General features: G+C 26.9%; 1 protein-coding gene across 1 annotated transcript in view; it reads right to left on the minus strand.

Annotated features, from left to right (window-relative positions):
- Positions 1 to 529: 529 nt before the first annotated feature.
- Positions 530 to 21,057, minus strand: part of LOC129968138 (uncharacterized) — a 59,667-nt gene continuing 39,139 nt past the window's right edge. The window contains exons 13-17 of the mRNA XM_056081958.1: positions 15,797 to 15,878; positions 13,529 to 13,584; positions 13,230 to 13,445; positions 9,438 to 10,454; positions 530 to 789 (exon numbers count right to left, since the gene is read on the minus strand). Coding sequence (XP_055937933.1) covers positions 706 to 789; positions 9,438 to 10,454; positions 13,230 to 13,445; positions 13,529 to 13,584; positions 15,797 to 15,878 — 1,455 coding nt within the window. The 3' untranslated portion in view covers positions 530 to 705. The remainder of the gene's footprint in view (positions 790 to 9,437; positions 10,455 to 13,229; positions 13,446 to 13,528; positions 13,585 to 15,796; positions 15,879 to 21,057) is intronic.

Here is a 21,057-nt window from a genome sequence, read left to right on the forward strand (position 1 = left end):
TACATTTCTTGATGCTTGGTAAAAAATACAAACATAATTTTCACAGACATCAAAACATGGTAAAATAGATATATCAAGAGGAGTATGCAAGTCTTTTTATTATTATTACCTCGAAATATGATGGATTCAAAGTTATTGTTAGGCTATTTCATTTGATCAGTCAAAATATGAGATCATCTGGGACTAAATGGACTATTTTAGACACAGGCAAGAATACATCACCAGTTTTGTAATTAGTTCTTGGGGTAGATATCTAAATAATATATAATTGTATAAATAACTAAGAAACGTAATTATACATCCATTCATTTAAAATCTTTACAAGGCAGGAAATATATGCAGTTTTAAAGAATTAAATTAGAAAAAGCAAGAAATACAAAAATAATTTATAATATAAACACTTTGTAACTGTTAAGATTTTTTCTTTTACAAATAATGGTTATTTTTAAAATGAACATTTAATTTGTTATATACATTCAACATTAAGACAATGTCTGATTTAGATATTTAAAAATAAAATAACTTTCAAGACACAATTAAAAGGTTTATTTTTACATGAACTACATGAGATATTGGATGCTGCATCCACTTTTTATAAAAAATGTTATGTAAATCTTAGTGATAAAAAATGAATGAATTGAATAATGTTTGAAGATAATGAGTTTTATATAGATGTGGAATGATACATATACATATATAATGTTTTCATCTAATCTCATGCGCTTCTTGTGGACAATAGTCACCAAACATATCTTTAAGGGATGGAACTCCATCATCAATGCTTTCATCCTGGAATTAAATATTTTTTTTAAACAAAAACATATTTCATAAAATGGAACAAATAATTATATAGAAAAATTATTTTAATCCTTTAACATTTAAACTGAAATACAAACAGCATACAGCAATCTTATTTAAAATATGAGCTACATGACCATATTGAATGCTGTCTTCCATTTTTTACAAAAACTGTTATACAAATTTGAATATAATATTATTCGTACATAGTTAATGTAAAATTTTAATCACTTCACAAACTAAGTTTAAAAAGAAACAAGATACGAATAGAACCTTCTGGGTTTAATTTTATTCCATTAAAACAATATTTAGATGCAATAAATATATAAAAAATTGCAGTTATCTAAGCATATGACACTTTTTTTGACATTGTAAATGAATTATTTATAGTCATTTGTATATTTAAGGATTTTAAGTATAGGCTAGTTGCCTTTAGCAACCAATTGATTCATTAGAGATACTGCTTTAATTTCAGTTAAACTGTTCAGATAAAACTTCATATCCCTAATTTTATCAATTTGTCAGGCCTAAAGCCATGCAATTGTAATAGTCTTGTATATATGAACTTTTCTAATGGAGGCTAACTTTTCTAATTTCAGTTCCATGACATATCATTATTATGTATACTTCATTTATTTTCTAAATTTGGGTGTATTGTTAACTTTCTTTCTTGAGCTTTCAACAATGGAAGACAATCTCGCAATCAAATATTTGATGAAAAAATGGAAGTGATTTTGTTTTATTCATAACAATGTAATATTGTAATGAAACGTACTTAAAAATAAATTAAATCTAGCCCAAAGAATTTAACAGCAACTAAATTGGTATCATTGAAAAAAAAATTTTTTTTTCGCATTACTTCAAATCTTTATGGTTCACTGTTCAGTTATCACTAAATACATTACATCAATATTAACAAATGAATTCATTACAATTGTATTCCCCCCCCCCATTTATTTAAGTTCACTTTTGTTCTAAAAACATGGAACTAACCTACCAGCACCCTAATAAAAATGAACGGGAAAACAGGGTTTAATGGTGAAAAAATTATTATTATTGTGGAAATATTGTTGGAAGTAAGCAAACACCCTCAAAATCTAATTTATTTTAATAATTAAAATTTTTAAAAATTGGTTTTAGGACCACATTTTTATCATCCAAGTATATCTGGTAGCCCTGGGTTAGGCCTGTAGAGCAACAATACATGCACCTTTTTTTATAAATAGAGATAATGGCAGCAAAATACTCAGTCTATCGCATATTCATTTCTTTAATATATATGCTGTAAAAGATATACAATCTTTTTTCTTTGTGTACATATATAATGACAGCAGATCTTCCATGTTTTTTATTTGTTACCAAGGGAAAATTTGTGTACCCAAGTGGATTATTTCCATTATTTAAGTATTTTTTTAACATTACAAAGACGGCTCATGATGGAAATTTAAGATTTCCAAATGAACTTCCTAATTATTCCCCAATTGCTCTAACAATTTTAATGGAAAAAATTATTAACGGAAAATATAAACAAACAAATCTTTATGACTTTTGTTGAAAGATGCCTGCATATCAATCAAGTCAAAGAATGGGTTTTTAATATGTAACACTAGTAGATATTGAACAAGATAAATGGATATAATATTTTAGAAAATACGATAGTATAAATTAGGGCTGGGTGATATTTGAACTTCATCTTCATGATATACCATCCAAGATAAATAGATATTTCTTGACACTTTTTCTTATTTATTTCAATAATAAACTCTTTTAATATTGTAACTTTTCAAAATTTCTATAAATATTCACATTTTCCCTTCCAATAAAAGAATTAAAATATACTGATATTCAAATCATTTTGATAGAGTGTTGCAATATCATTTCATTTTAAGTATGCCAGAATCTTTGAATCTATAATATTTTATTACTTCAACAATGGAGTAATTTTTGAATTGTTATTTTCTTTAATACTAACTTAGCTCTGTGAAAATGATATTAAGACTATAGATTTTGAATTGGCATGAAAAATTAATTTCATATATAAAAAAAATTAGTTTTTTCCCCCCTTTTTTAAATAAAAGACGATAACTTAGAGAGAGAAAGAAAAGAATAATGATTTACTTTTTTAAAAAATGAGCTAAATCTCCTACTTCAAAAAAAAAAAAAAAAAAAAAAAATGTTAAAACCAGAGATTTAGCTTAAATATCCAACTAGGCTTGAGCATAACTGAAAATTTCTGAAATTAAATAATAATTCTGCAACGAGTGTAAATATCAAGAATTATGGAGTATATATGCATTTATGAAAGAATATTGAAGTATGTTAAAAGGTTTTCAATTCTGAGGTAATTAGAATACATATATCAATAAAAAATGCTCCCATATTCATCAATATTAATTTGTAAAAACATAACCAACATTAAAAAAAATTACGCAATTACTACTTCCATATATTAATAAAATTTCCTATTATTCTGTAACCATTTAGGTATATTGTAAAAAATCGAGCCACAAAATTGAAAATTAAAATATTAATACGTGTAATGTAAAAGATAAATATAGATTGAAAAATTATTCAAAATAATTTAAATGGGGGGGGGGGGGGGGGTGCTTTCAGACAACTCAAAAGAACAAAAATTTTGAAATAAGTTCAAGAAAAACTATATCTTTCCATTGCCATATATTCCCATTAGTACTGCACATTTTATTTATTGTACAACATACAACCATTTTCATTGCCATGTCATCGCAATGAATAGGAAAATATTACTAAGACTGATTCTCGATGCTCTTGAAAGACTGATTAGCACCGAACATTTCCAAATTCAGAAAGCATTAAAATTTAAATAGTTATCAAATGGCAGATGAAACACTTTATCACTAAAAATAATTTTTATCGTAAATGGAAAGTAAAATGAACAACTAAACAATCTATCTATATAAATAAAAATGTAAATGTTCATTTTTATCAGTACTTTGTAATAACAGATACAGTTGATTATTATATACTTATTATATAGATATCAGGTTAATTATCAGGTATGTTTTTATCTGTAACAGGTAAAAACATATATATATATATATATATATATATATATATATATATATATATATATATATATATATATATATATATATATATATATATATATATATATATATATATATATATATATATTTACTACTTTTGATAATAGTCCAACAGATTGAACCAGCTGTTGGAGGTGAAAACAACACACGCAACACTTATTATTCTATTATTCCATTTCAGTGCTTCCAATTCAATTTTGAATTAAACTTTCACAAATTTTGATTTATTTTTAATAAATTATTTCACTGGAATGGCACTGCACATTTTATCAGTGTTCATTTTGTGAACTCAGCAGAATGGCAAAAGGAAGGATTGTTAAATGCACACATACAAATCAACCTCTACCGATGAAACCCGAAACTGACTTTACTAAGGATTTGCATGCATTCGAGAAGAAAAATATGATACATGCACTGAATCCAATTTCACTATGCACGATAGATGAGAAATACTCTAAATAATTCTCACGCATAAATATCCAATACAGATATACAGGAAACCATCGATATCCTTTATACAAGTGGATCGCAGAAGATGGTGGTAAATTAACAACAGTAAAAATGCGAAAAGGTTGTATCAAAGTAGATAATCAGTGGGTTGTTCTATATTTGCTTTTACTATGCAAATGTGGAGAGAGAGTCAGCAGACAATTTAGCATATTCATAGAAATTACAATAGGCAGTTGTACACTGAGCATTCTAATCAAGATGAATATTTCTTCTGTTGCATGCTGTTAATAAATATGCTCGGTGCAACATCCTTCCAGTAATTGAGAACTGCTAATAATGTTACCGTATTTGTTTCTGCAGTGTACTCTATGAATTTACTGAAAAACAACGGACACTGGATTGCAGGCACTAATAACATGTGGTAATACCAAATCAAATTCATGCTTTGGGATCATATTGACCATCTGCTTTCCCTCACTTCCTACAAAGTTACAGGAGCATTGTAAATGACACATTCCATATTCGAAGATATTTTTCGTCGAATACAGACAGAAAATTCAAGTAAGAACATAATTTCATAGCAGAAATCTGCAAAGAAATGTTGAGTTGCACTTAGAAATCATGAATAAAGTTCTCAATCAAATGGGAATCCCATTACTGAATCAATCCACTACTGTGACCCACTAATAGTATGTGGGCCTTAAAATTTAAGAATACAAATAATAAGAGAATATCATCATTAAATGAATCAAACTTGTATTCACCTTTTAGTTTTTTCAAGAAAATTTCAAACTGGATGTTTGCACATTCTGAACATGCAATAGAAATTTGTTCTTTGAAATAAAGAAGTTAAAGCTAATTAATTATTTGCTTTTTACATAATACGGCAATGTAAATGCACATTTAAACAAGGCATAGCTTTAATAACAAAATTCTTGGACATACATTAATTTTTTTTGTAATATTTCTCTCACAAATATAAAACAATCTGCTACTAAGTCTCCCCCTCCCCCATAGTAGCTTCACTAATATTTTAAGTATCTGTAATTACTATTCCAATATAGGTACTCTTTCCTAGTCTTGGAAAATAGATTGATCTATGCAGAAGAAAAAGGAAGTGAAAAGGGATGAGTTTCTGCAATTTAACGAATAGTATTGTTTATTTTTTAAAGCTATGGCGACAATCTTTTATTTTTGCAATGTTTAAAGAGATCTGCATTTTTTTTTAGATGAAAAACTAAGAAATTTAAAAATCCCTGTACTTCCTTAGTTTTTAAGAAAATTTTCAACATTACTCGCATAACCCGTTTTGTACATGGTTTTTAAATTCCCTATGTTTTCCCAATTTCCTTGGTGCCATGGCAACCCTGATAAATCCAACAATATATGTCTTTTCTTAAAAAGTTTAAAAAGTGATATCTCCAAATCAAATTGGAAGATATTATCCATAGCATGAAGGTTCAATCAATTCATCATAATCAGAAGTGATAAAATGACAAGTGAATCAATCTGCAGTTAAAAATAACTTTTGCCCTAAATAAAATTTAAATATTATATATATATATATAATTTATGTAATATACATTTCATATATTCTTTTCATAATATACTTATGAAAAGTATGTTATGAAAAAGAAATGAAGCAAAATTTTTAGAGGTAAAGAATTCCAAAAATTACATATTTTTTTTAACTCTAAAAGCACACACTATAGAAAAGTATGGGAATTAAAAAGCAAATAAGAAAAACACCATAACCAACTTAATACATATTCCACTTATATAAGTATGAATAATTAAGGTCTATCTATATAACATTATATACATCCTTTTCTGAAGTGTTCCCAAAGAAATGTCCCTTTCTAAATAGATATTTATAAGCCCAGAAGAATGTTTCATCAGAATCAAAAATTCTATCACTATTGAAAGTTCAAAAAGAAATCAACATTCAATCAATATTGATAAGCATTAAAATTTAGATAGCGATTAAATAATGGGTGAATATATTTGCCTATAAAATTAATCTGTTTCATAAATAATAATAAAAAAAAGAATATAATTTAATGATCAATATATTATGAAACAGAAATGAAGCAATATTTTTAAAGGTAGGAAGTCCAAAACATATTTTTGAAAATGTAATATCACATACTGCAGAAAAGAAAATGAATTAAAAAGGTAAAAAATATAAAGATGTTAAAAAGGATGTATGTAAAAAGGAGATAAATATGTCATTCAGAGCTATTTTTGAAATTTCAAAGATAAAATTTATGTAACTGGGATCTACATCCTCAATTTTTAAAATTTAATAATATAATCTATACTTATAATAAAGCTCAATGTGTGTGTGTGTGTGTGTGTGTGTGTGTGTTTTGGCACTCTACAGGCCAGACCGTTCGACCAACAGCTACGAAATTTGGCACGTGTATACCTTGGAGGCCGGGAATGTGCACCCCGGGGTTATTTTTTCGTGTTTCTGCTATAACTTCCGAAAATATTACCGCACAAAAAAGATTTTTACATCAAGTTAAAGATCAAAAATTTATCTTTTAAATGATACCAATGTTTTAACCTTAAAATTAAATTTCTATTTTTAATTAATTTTTAAATAAATAATTTAATTATATTTTTCAACAATTTTTTTCGTACAAAATAAAAATAAAATTTAAGCTGCACAAGCACGTTTCGCATTCATGGGGAAAAAATTAGCTTTTTTCAAAGTGTTGCCATCATATCGATTAAAGCTCCAATTAAAAATAAATTAAATCTTTTTGGAAATGAAATCTGCAAAAATATGATTTTCGTCACGTGTTTGTAAGAAATGAAACAAATATGAAATATTTTTTAAAAAAAATAAATTCAAGAAAAATTTTATGATTTTTTACACTATGTGTATTATTAATCCAATAAATCAGTTTTATTTTAAGGCAAGTTTTGTTTAATATGAACAGGATATCCATTCAAATCAGGGCCACACTGCTAATTTGTAAACCTTTAGTAATAGACACAATTCTGCTAAAATGGTCTAAATGGAAAATGATTATATTTTATGTAACTTGATTCAATAAATGCTCTAATAAATAACGAATTTTTGATTTTACATAAAACTTCTGCTGTGGAAATCACGAATAACAAAATGTTCTTGAAACACTAATATTTTAAATAAAAAGAGTTAATTTCCAATCAACTAAATCAAGCACTTAAACTGACTGATTTATGAAAATTTATATATAATTTTAGATTTTTCATCGATCGTTTTAAAGAAAATACGCCAATCAGCGAGCAGGTTTCTCAAGATTAATTGGCCTAAGATTATGAAAATGTTGAGAAAAATTTTTAACATTCAAAACTTCATAAATCAGTCTTAGTTAATCGTGGAAAATAGAAACATTCATTCATTTATTTAAAATTTGGTGTGTCCAGAATATTTCTCAGAATATGATACCTTATTGCATAAAATTTAGACTTCATAATTTTTGAAATATATTTATAGGCCGGAAAAAAATATTATTATTGATTTCATTTCAATCCTTTTGAAAGCAAAACTAAAAACTGAATTTTATGCTGAATCTGAGAAATTTTTGTTGAATTATTCTTTGAGATATTACGCAAATTATGAAAAATATTTTGTAGTTCACGTAAGACTTAAATACCGAACGATTCTGTTTGCAGTACTCATATTCAATAATAATAATAATAATAAATAAATAACAACAAAAATGATAAATAAAATAAAACGCTTGTTTTCATTAAAAAATATCTTTATATTTATTAATTGCAATTTCATCATTTCTACTTTAAATTAAAGTTGAAGTTTTACCGGAAATGACAACAAATTAGTAAAATATATATAGTAAATTGAACGAAACGATCTAAACAACAGTGTAAGTTTGGTATGACTATCAAAATTTGAAGATTCCAAATGTTTTGTTTGAGAAGCTATTAAGAGACAAGTTACTGAAAATATTTAATTGAAAATTGTAGCGAGCGGTAATACTGGTGAACCGGCTGGTCGCCAAAGGCAGCTAGTAATATTCATAAAATTGTAAATCATATTTTTCAATGCACAATAAATATCATAACCAGAACATTTTTATTGAATCAAATAGTCTTATAAATTTAAAACTATATTGAAATCCAATAAATGCTAGCTTAAATGTTTGATATAAATTAGAATGAAGTTTTACATTAAGGAACTAACCATCAACTTAGTGAATTTTAATTTCATTACAGAGAAAAATGTAGTGGTAAACTATTTAGTTGCACAACAAATTTTATGTAAAATGTAATAGTTATATTTGAATAAAAAATAAAGTATGCAATTTTGGACAATATTTCATCATTATTTTAATTGATTCCTTACAGAATAATTAAATCCAAATTAATTTTCAAAGGGCAATGCAAGAGTAAAACATATAATTGTAAATACTCAGCAAATGCATCAATGATGAGTCTTGAGTAAATACCTGTTAAATATCAAAAATGAAAATATTCTGCGCACATTGACTCTTTGGATTGTTAGTCATCATGATACTGATAATTTTTCCCCCCCTCCCCAAAAACTGACATAAAAAAATTAGTATTTCCAAAGTATCCATATTTTTCGATATATTAAAAATCAACAGAGCCCTACTATGAATAATGAATTATTCTGCTCTACTATTTCCAAGATAGTTAATGACAACAATGTTTCCTTGTTTTATATTCATGTTAACTACCAGATTTTTTTTTTAATTTTAGAGATTTATTAATCTTTAGTTATAAATTATAAACACATGATAAGCATAAAATAAATACTAAATAATATGTATGAAATATTCCTTTATGTTGGAAATTTTGTTTTCATGTCTTGAATATCTTTATTATATTTTATTTTTCTTCTATCTTTATATGTGGAATGAAAGATTTTTATTTAAAAAAAAAAAAACTTTTAATAAACTTGTGAAACGGTTAAACGTCGGTCTAATCATTCTAAAGGAGAGAAGGGGGTGGGGATATAAACAAAACAAGGAAATCCTTACTTTTTAAATGTATAAAATTAAAACCCTTATTTCATTCAGACATTTTTAACTATAATGTAAAATTTTAAATAATATATAGTCTTACCTCATTTTCCACGGCATTTTCTGCAGTATTTTCCATAGCATTTATCACGGTATTGTCTTTGGCATTTACAATGGTATTTTCCATGGCATTTACCACCGTATTTTCCATACTATTTTCAGAATTTCCTTCTTCTTCCTCTGATACATGCACATGATTACCTTCAGTCTCTTCGTCTGATAACAATTGGTTATTCACCACAATATCCTCATCTTCCATATCTTCCTCATCTTGCTCTTCCTCTATGAATTTCTGCCGCTTATTAGGTCTTTCTTCATCAAATTCTGGTGATCGTTTTCCATCTGAAGTTTCATCACAGCCACTATTTTCTTCATTTGCTTCCTCATCACCTTCTTCATCCATATCACTTTCATCTTCATCAGATTCACTATCTTCTTTTTTCCAATGTCCATTTTCCATTTGGACTTTTTTTGCAGATTTTTCAACAAAAGAAACATGTTCAATATTATTTTCAACATTATTTGTCAAATTAGGAACAATATATTCAGCTGCTTGTCTGTCAGTCCTTGTTTCATTAGTATACTGGTTACTACAGGACTGCAAACCAAAGGAATCAACACGAGAAGAATCATTTATACCCAATCTTTGGGGATTGGAATCGGTGGAAATATAAGTAGGTTCTATATCTGAATCATCAACAGACTCTTCTGCCCCCACAGATTGACTAGACTGTATTATAATTCTATAATCATGGTTCATATGACTATCAGCTTCTTGTTCTATGGGCATCAAAACATGCTCACTTTCTATTCTTTCAGAATGTGCATTTTCATCTTGCACATGAGTAGCTTTGCCATCATCCATCTGATCATCACTAGAGGCGGCATTTCCATTAGGAAAGTTAACACCTTTAATCCAATCAGCTTTCAAATGCTCCATCACAGGCTGCTGAATGTTAAGCGTATTATGATTTGAGAACTTCACTGCCTCCGGAGGAGGCTTCCTTGGATTCAAATAATATCGACTCAGTTTGCGAAATCTATGGCATATTCGAGTAACCTGAAACAAAACATTAATGTGTTATTTTTATGCATATATTGCCAAATATTTTATAGAAGTAATTAGAGCAAATAAATTTTCCTTTTCAGAAAAATAATACATATCATAAATTGTTATTAAAGTTTTATCTTTGAACTAAAAAATTTGTATGGAATGTTTTTTAGTTTTCAAATGTAATTAAATACATCAACTATTTCATATACACTGGCTGTGGAAAATCTACTAATTAATATTAAATCAAAATGAAAACTTATATCACTTGGAAATTTTTTTAACACAAGCAGTCTTTCCCCTCCCACTTGCAATCTAAGATATGCAAGTAATAGGATCTCAAAACCATCAGTATCATTTCTTACACATATATTACATTTAGCGTAATATAAACAAATTACTGAAGAATAGACATTTCCAAAGAATTTTAATTAGTTACAACAAATATTTTCATGCAAAAAATAATAGCATGCAAAAAATAATATTGCACTCTTTATTATGAAAATGAATGTAGAATAAAATTTAATGTTTAGAATAATGCTTAACATAAGAATGTACAACATATACAATATACTAGAAGATGTGTGTTCATCCATAGACTGACTTTTCTCAAAGCTGATAATCATGAAAGATGTCATACAAAATCGCATGCATATTGGCAGCGTACTTATAATGAATGCTATTTCATTTTAGTGTAATCTTCTCTATTTCTATTGTTTACTAACGCATAAATCAAGACAGAATAATAATACCACTAACAGAAAAGTTATCATATATAAACACAAAATAATAAACAGATACAAGAAAATACTGGCAATAACAATATGCCCTTTTAAACTAAAAGGAGGGTATTGCATCAAAATAAAAGAAATTATTCAATGACAGTTTTGCATTAAGTTTTAACTTACAAAACTGTTAAGCTAACTTAGTCCAACATTGTAAAAAACACCTCCACAATTACAAATACTTTCATCGCAAGGGACGAAATATCTCGTCTTCGAGGAATATTCGCTATGTGGGAGAGAAGAGATAACTTGTGCTCTACTCGAGGTTTTATTATATTATTGCAGCGCATCTTATATACAGTACACTCCCGATTATCCGCGGAATTGGGTGGCGCTGCTGCCGCGGATAACAAAAATCACGGATAATCCAAAAAAAAGCTAAAAAAGGGTAGTATAGCAAAAGAGAAAACAGTCATTCCAACTTTGAAAAATCGTTTTATGTACAATAAAACGTAAAATAAACAGCAGGAAATGCTTAACTAACGCTTAATATTTTAGTATATCACTCAAAACTATCCTAAAATGCATTTTGTTAATGGAAAAAGAAAAGGTGCTTTGTACTTACGAGAGGTGTCAAGGATACACAGAAAAATTAATACATATGTACTGTTTTAATACTGTAATGTATTATGTAATTACAAAAGCATAACTTTAAAAATGCACCTTTTTGAAAAAATCAGTCAAAAAAAAAAAAAAAAAAAAAAAAAAAAGATGACGCATTAAATGATAACACGCTTTAAATGATAATGCATTTTGTTGAATGTATGGAGAATTTTAAACAAATACAAAATAAAAAATGTCAAAAGAAAATATTAGCATTAATGCTTATTTCCTGTTGCCCATAAAATCCATTTATATGAAGAATTTAATAACTCTGGCCACCCTAAATTTATCAAAATAATCATATTTTTTCCAACTCTTCTATTTTTTTAAGTCCTGATCGCTCCATGTTTTCCTTTCCCCTCTCAGCAAACACATTTATCTGTACCAATTCGAAGGTCATCCTCATCTTATTCTCAAAGAACCAAAATATACAAGCATGATATTTGAAGTTATAAATAAATTTATATTAATAATATGATTTATCTTCATAAGAATAAATATAAATTTTTATTTAAAAGTAATAATAATAAAATATTAGTACAGCCTTTCTTCCAGCAATTTTTCTCTGAAAATGCTATTGAATGGTTTCAAAATTTACCTTTCCTACTTCAAACCTGCATTATTTTGTAATCTTATGCTGTTGCCACATTCAATTTGCATATTTTGTAATTATAGAATTTCAATTATGCATTACTATACACCAATAATATGACAATAATTTAGATATGGGATAAGCACAAATTTTGTTACAAGTGAAAACTGCTGAAATTCCCCATCATGAGAAGATAAATCAATAAAAGCCTAATGCCTTTTTCAGGATTACTTCTTAACAATTGTGTCAAAAAACCAGTGGTTTATTGAAATAACAAAAAATAAAATATATATATATATATATATATATATATATATATATATATATATATATATATATATATATATATATATATATATATATATATATATATATATATAAAAACAAAGTTCCATAAATATGTAAATTATACAGCCAGTTTCTAGAAATTCAATAAATTATCACTAAACATACTCAGCTCTTCAATTTTAAGATTAAGTATAATCAATTCACTTTGAATATTAGAGGCAATAAATCCTGACATTTGGCATAAAATAAAATAATAGAAATTACTAGTAAAAAGCAAGTTACACAAATTTTCTCAAAAATTTGGAGATTTTGATATTATATTAAATAATATGTAAAATTTTCTGCAATGGTAAATCTTTAAATAACAAACATATATATAAAAATGCTAAAACAAAACTAATGCCAGACTGTAACATGTGTTCCGAAAAGCATATTATTTTGAAAAAATAAAAATACTTTATAAGATTTTAGATTCTCACTTTATTAAACATATAGCAGAACAAAATTCCTTTTTACCTTTGTGCTAGGATCTTTTGAAGCAGCTTTGAAGATATAGAAAGCTTCAATGAAGTATCTACTAAGTGATGGATCACAAAACATCAAAGAGGTCTGAAGAACATCAAATAACATTTTCCTACATTTATCATCAGAGTAGGGGAAAGGATAAATTTTTTTGGGTGAAACATGGCGCAATACCAATTTTGAAATTCTCAGAAGAGCAGAACTTATTTTCTGAAAAGAAATTTTAAGCATATTTTATTTTAAATTGTTAAGTCACTAAATTAATAACTAACAAGAAGAAAAAATAAACATACATTTAGAGAACTTTTTTCCATGTAGGCACTGCCAACTTCTAATAAAGATTTTAACACTGAAATGAAAAATGAGAATTAAGTAAAGAACTCAGAAATAGACAATTACTACATAATATATTTCTAAGGTGATTTCATTAAAGAGACATAAATCTTTTTTCCTTCCTTTTCACTAAATTTTGGTATAATATCTTATTACAATCATATAATGAACAAAGAAATTAATTATTTCAATACAAAAGGAATTTTCCAATAATTAAAAAAAATTATCACTAAACAGAAATGTTGATGAAATTTACCCAAATACTAGAAGAAAATGTTTTTTTAAAGGGAATACACAAATAGAAAACTGAATAAATTAAATTTATTAAGAGTGTGTAAAATTTAAGATTGCATTCATTTAACTCAAAAATTTTCTCCTTATAATAGCTTTATTTATCAAAATGAATATAATCAAAAGAAGCTTTACAGTATGTGACCAAAAGCACTGGACACTTTTGCATCCCCCCCCCAATAGATCCAAAAATGCCAAACAACTACCTTTGAATTTCAATCATATTAAAAATACATTTGAACCTGAATCTCCCCATGAAGATTTGGTCATGGGGGCATTTATGAGATTGAACAGAAATGGAAAGGAGGGGGGGGGGGGCATTTACATTTTCCAGGAAGCAGAAAACGATTTAAAATTTAGAACAATGGTTTCATTTGCTGTGTACAGCAGTTAAAATGAGTTTTGTAAAAATAGCACAAGAGTTTTCAAACAAATACAACAAATGTCCTACAGAATACCAGACAAGGTATAATTAAAGCAATATATTAAAATGTGAAGTGAATTTTAATTGCACATTTACAAAAACATAGCATTTTTTTTTTTTTTTTTTTTTTTTTTTTTTTTCTAGTTTCAAGGCTAGATATATGGAGTAACCTAAATAAAAACTCCAGATGAATACTATTAAGATTCAGAAAGTTATCAGTAGTGTGATGAACCAAATTTCATATGTGCTCTAAGCGAAACCAAACAACTAGTAATTTCAACTAATTGATATTCTTTAAGCCTATATTGTTGAATAATAATAATGAATTCTACAAAAGATTAGAAACATAATGTGTGTTATTAATTTCAGTTGGCATACCCTTTGCCATAATGACAACTGCTACTCCAAAGGAAGGCTATCCACTAATTTTTGGAATATTTCTAAAGAAATTGCCATCTATATTGAAACCAAGATAATCCACAAATATTGAAAAAACTGGCTGGTATGCTTAATCTGAAGGCAGTTTCTTAAAAATACCTGAGAGGTTAAATGGAATATTAAATTTGAAACCACAATACCTCACATCATCAAGAGGATTTTCCATTTTCTATTAGAAACATGAATTGCAATTTCAACAGAAGTATTAGAATAACTAGTGAATAATCTTCTTCAGTGTAGCAATTGTCACTGCAGCAAAAAGAATGTCAATTCACTAATAATTGAGTATATTTGCAAATAAGCAAAACAAAGGTGCCTAAATAGTTGAAATTATATTCTATATTAAGTTTGTTATAGTAAATGTGTGAGCAAATAATAGCATAATAAAATATTGTTCTTCCTGATGTTTAATATAAATGGGAATTTATTATGTTTATTACCCTTTATTTAATTCAGTATAACTGTTCGAAAATTCAAAGAATATCAATTTGTGAAAAATCCATGTAATTTGGCTTCTCTTAGAGAACTAAAATTCAGCTTATTGCAATGCTGGTATTTTTTCAAGTTTTAATAGTACTTAATTGGATTTCTTCAATAAATTGCTCTATGTAATTGGCTTACAAATATGTGGGGTGGGGATTCTATCTTTTCTATATATGTATTTTTAGTTAAAGTTTTCTAAAAACATTCAGACTTATTCAAATATTTAAAAAATTCACTTAGTATTGTAATATGTTGCATTAATTATATCCTAAAACATATTCTACAATTGTCTAGTTTAATTCAATTTATATATATATATATAAAGAAATTGCCTGCTATACGAGTTGTAACTAAATTATTTCAGGCACCAAGACCTCCCGAAGCACAAATAACGAGCAAACATTTACTTCTTTTAAGACAAAACAAAGTGTTTCCATAGAAAAATTTTCCCTACAGAATCAAGTATGTTAATGCAAAGACAACAAGAATAAGTGTAATTCCTATACAAGCTAAGGAAAGATCACAATATGGGGAAAGAAGGCATATAATAAAATTGATTTAAAATAAAATAACATGAATATGTTTCAAATACCTTTCAAAGCATGAGTACAAGCAAATATTTTGTTTGCATTTGGTTTTTGATTCTTCTCTTCAATGTTACTCGATTTGAGAGGCTATAATAGAAAGAAAATATTAAAAGCATGCAATATATAGTAAAAACAGAAGCTCATTTCAGAAAAAACATATTAAATACATTTTAGGCTTAGAGGCACTTCTTTAAATTACTACAAAAATCAAATCCAACTTAAAACTTATGAAATTAAAAATAGTTGTATAGTTCACAAAATCTTTTTAAAAACTCCTAAGCAACTTCTAGAAAGCATTTATAGCTTAAAGTAAAATCGAAACTTTTGGCAAATGATTTAATCCTTCCATTTTGCAAAATGTTTGCTGCAGTTTATCTTTCCCGAAATGCAGCCTTCAATTGTATTCTGGGAAATATTAAGGTTTGCAGTGGCTATGAATTTTATAGCATGAGAAAAAATTTACTTTGAGAATAGAATAGAAAGGAGGTAACAAAGCTATGAAAAATTGCATTTGCATTTTGTAGGAGTGTGAAAAGCAAGTTTCTGAACAATTTTGATATACTGATCTGCATTTTCTAGATCAGTGGTATTTGTTTCAAGTTCCATTCTCATTTTCTTTAAACTACGTAGGCAAGACACACATTCTTATAGCGAGATTTATCTTTCACACGACCTCCAACATCAGTTACCCCATCTTCAGTAGCAATCTATCTTATCTATTATATAAAAAAAAAAATTTAATGTAAACATTGTGTTTTATTTGCTTTGTAGCTGGTAGTAGTAAGTCACCCGATTCAAGATGTTTTAGGTTTGTTTTACCAGTATTGTTTGAAATATTTAATAAATATTTTTCATTATGTCGTAATATGCATTTATATTGCACTTGACGGTAAAATGGTGACAAAAAAAAAAAAAAAAAGGAAAAGCAAAATTTTAATTTCAAATTATAAGCAAATTAATTTAAAACAATATTATTTGTTTATTTTATTTTCAGACTCATCTTTTGTGGCAACACTCAAGATGAGTCTGAACACTTTCTGGTTTGTTTATCTTTTCTGAATAACTAAAATTTTTCGTCTCCTGGCTAGCAATCGTCTGAATACCTTAGTATTCAACCTAGTTATACATGTTAAACCTGCATTGTTTTTCTTAAATAGTAATGGGATGTCCAGTGATATCAGAAAATAAAAATAAAAATGCAATTGCAGAAGTAATTCCAGGTAAAGACAACAACGTACGTGAAGCTATAATTCGTAAAGCTACAAGCACATATAAAAGGCCAATATCTAAATTATGTTTGCTGCCTATTGAATAATTTGATTATATATATTAGTAAAACTTGTAATTACTTGTATAAATAATGTTAATTATATTGTGAACTCGCATCAAATAATATGTAAAATATGTTGTTTACTTAAGTTTTTCAAATTGATTAAACTTTAATTTGTTATATCTTTTACTTGATGATTAATTGAATAGTATAATTATTCAATTTGGGGGGAAATGTTAAATATCAAACGAAAATATTGTTATTATCGCCACGTCAGATGATAATTCGCCAACTGTGGCAATCGTTTTTCTGTATAAATTCTAATTTTTTTTTCATGTCTTGTTTCATGCTTGGAGTTCTATGATGAGTGTTCTGTAATGAAAAATGTGGAATTGTTAATTAAATATTGTTTACTAAAAATTAGTTTGATCATTCAGAAAACAAACCAGTACTCATCACAAGTTTATAGAAAAAGTGATGCATGCAATCCATTTAGTATCCTACAAAAATAAATTAAGCTATTGATAAAATAATAATGACTATGAGGGTAATCATGGTATTTACTATCTTATCAGGTCATTCACTGCAATATTTATATTACTGGCAAGATTTAGAACCGAGTTTTCACACTACTTATTGTGAGTTGACCAAGTTGAAAACATTGGTGATTATATTTTGATGCATAATTTCAACGAGTTATTAACTGCATTTCAAATTTGTTTATAAACATTAAAATTGGTCTGGAATTATAGCTGATATAAACTGCAATTGGGACTTTTGGAAAGGAAGGGATATTACAGTTTAATAAATGATTCCATACTTTTTGATGAAGAATTTAACTATATCACATACAATGTTTCATCACTTACATTTGTTTCTATCATTCAAAATTCTTTTGCTTGAAATTGACCTGCAACCCATAAATTCTGAACAATTTCATTATTCAAAGAGAGCGGGATTGTTTTTAGTATTTCAATGGACAGCAATGACTAAACATTTTACTCATCTTCCCAATCATCAAAACAGGAATCCTGTTTCTTTCACAATTCAATGTTGATGTATACCCAAACTATTTCCAAAATAGATTTTCATCCATGTAGCATTATGTAAAAATGAAATTAAATAGTGATTTTTTAAGGATGCATATGCGAGATTCCAATTATACAATTTATTATCTAGTACGAAAAGAGGGAGGGGGTGAAATGGCGCAGCTTAAACAATTAGTTTTTTAAAAAAACCACTTGAAGTGGAGAGATAAAAAAAGTGCTTGTTTTAATTAAACAGCTGATAATCCAATGATAGAAAATGTTCATATCAAACTTCCAAAGTTAAAAATAAATATATATAAAAAATAAATATATAAATAAATATAATTTGAGTAACACTGTAGAAGAGCATTTAAAAAACAAAATTTCAAATCTAATAGTTTTTTTTGGCGAGACTGTATAAGGCAATTTTAAATTGCCAAGAGTTTGTTGCTGCATGGCTAAATGCCTTAATCTTTATAGTCCTGAGGTACACATATGTGTACCTACAATTTTTTTCATTTTTCTTATCTGGTAAAGTTAAAATTTTAATGAAAAAATGCATGCATTTCAACATTTATGAATGTACCTTGCATTTTGCATCACTAAATTGCACCACAGTTCGATATTTTTTTCATATCCATCGCTCTTAATTACAGACATCAAGAAAATAACGTTAGACAGAAAATACAGCAAATATAAGTGCATTTTTTAAATATTTATTACTAAAATAAACTCTTGTATATTTTTTTTTTATAAAATACTAAGTGTCTGGTTAAAGTCATTACCAAAGTACAACTTGTTATCTATAACAGAATACAAATTTAACTAAGGTACACATATGTGTACATCAGACGCTTTCGTGCCCATTTCCAGACTGCTTGCATTTTATCACAATGTTTATATTTTGAGCGTTTCTTTTCAAATTGTCATTTCTTATTCTTGAATATATTGTATATCTTTTTTATGTAATAATAAATGTAATAAGATATAAATTTTAAAATATTTATTTTAACTTTAGTAAAAAAATTCATTTTATAGGATTATCAGATAAAATCCAATTCGATATCATGCATAGAATATACAGTTTATTAGCTAATAATAATTTTTTTTCACTTCAAGCGGATTTAATTCAAAAGTAGATTACTGAACTTTCAGAACAAAGTGATTTTAGGGGAAGCAATAGAATTCCTCATGTGTCGAAAGTAATGAAACCTGACAAATGCATTAAAAGAGGAGAATGGGATGAATTGGTCACAGACGATAGTAAAGTGTGCATTGTCAAGTAGGAAGATAATAAATCCATTACTCTGTTAATCACATGTATAGGTAATGAGCCAATTGGAACAGGGAGAAAACGGTAAACATAAACAAAAAGCCGATGTAAAATAATCTGCTACTGTAAAAGCATATAATATGCATATTGGAAGCATCAACCATTATTTATCATATTAACCGTGGTGTAGTAAGGACAAAAAATGGCCAACACGAGTACTCACACATTTTGTAGATTTAATAGTTGTCAATTGTTGGATATACTGTAAAATGGTGGCAAAGGGACAAGAAGACCTGTAGGAATGAAGCTGAAAATGTTATGACCTTAATGCAATTTCAAATACATATAATTTGGTCCCTGTTGAAATATGAAGGAATTCTCTTCATCAGCAAGAAAGGAAACCAAGAACAAGAAAAAAAAATATTCTTTAGATGAAAACAAATTAATGGAAGAATGGTCTTCAAATAATGGAAATGCAACTAAAAGACCATTGGGGATTTCATCAACACCCTCCAGTGAAAATACCCCTAAAAGAGCATGACAAATTGTCCCTATCCCATTAAAAGAAACAGACTTAATATGACAAGCATATCTGCAACACTACATGGACAATAAATATGCATCAAAATGCTAATATCCAGAATGTAAATCTAGGAGTTAAGTCAAGTGTACAAAATACAGTGTTAATATTACACACTACTTATATAATATCAAAAAAAAAATGAATTTTCATTCATAATAAGATTTTATAGATTATTAATATAATAAATTTTCTATTTTTTTTCATTTATAAGGCCTTAAAATGGGAAAAATATAGCTATTAAATAACCAGGAAAATAAAATAATATTGTTTTGTCGAGGATACTTTAACTTGCTTAAGACATGTACCTCAAAATTATGGGACTTAAAATTGTTTGATCAACAAATATTTTTTTCCATGAGCTACTGAGATGTAACAAAAGGTAAAAGATCCTGAAATCAAATTTTTTAATCAGTTTTTAAGAAGTCAGGTTTTAAGAGGTTAAAGAAACAATTTTTATTACCACAGTTCATATCTAGCTTGTTCTTATTTCTTCTCTAAAAGTATTATTAAATACTTTTGCTTAAGACATCATATATTTGTTAGGACAAAATTTTGTTAATTCATTTTTTACTTACTTCTTCGTGCACTAATTTAGAAATTCTGTACAGTTACTGGTTCTCAGTGACAACAGATAATTTTAATGTATTAAAAATTGAAGTTACAGAAAAGGATATCATTTAGAATGTAATTTAAAATATAATTTAAATTAAATCCAACTAAATTAATTTTGGCAATATTCAATACCTAATAATAATAGTGATAATAAAGAAACCATAAATTATGAAATATTGTTAAAGACTAAAAAGTAGAAAATAACAAAAATTTTTAAATACCATTTTAGTAGTGCAGCAATGTTTATTTTTTTGAATTGAAAACTGAGCAACATTTAAAAAAAGCAAGATCTAATGAATTCATACGAAAGAAATTTTTCTATAGTAATTGGGAGTTAAAATATATTATAAATGTTATAATTCCAGCTGACTCAGAAATGTGAAATTTCTATGAGAAATATCACATTTTTAGCTTGATTTAAATATCTTTTTATATAAAAAAAATTAATTAATTAGAACTAGAAATTATGATTATTATAAAATCATAAAAATTAAATTTTT

This window comes from Argiope bruennichi, chromosome 5 (genome assembly GCF_947563725.1).
Source record: "Argiope bruennichi chromosome 5, qqArgBrue1.1, whole genome shotgun sequence".
NCBI classification, from domain to species: domain Eukaryota; kingdom Metazoa; phylum Arthropoda; class Arachnida; order Araneae; family Araneidae; genus Argiope; species Argiope bruennichi.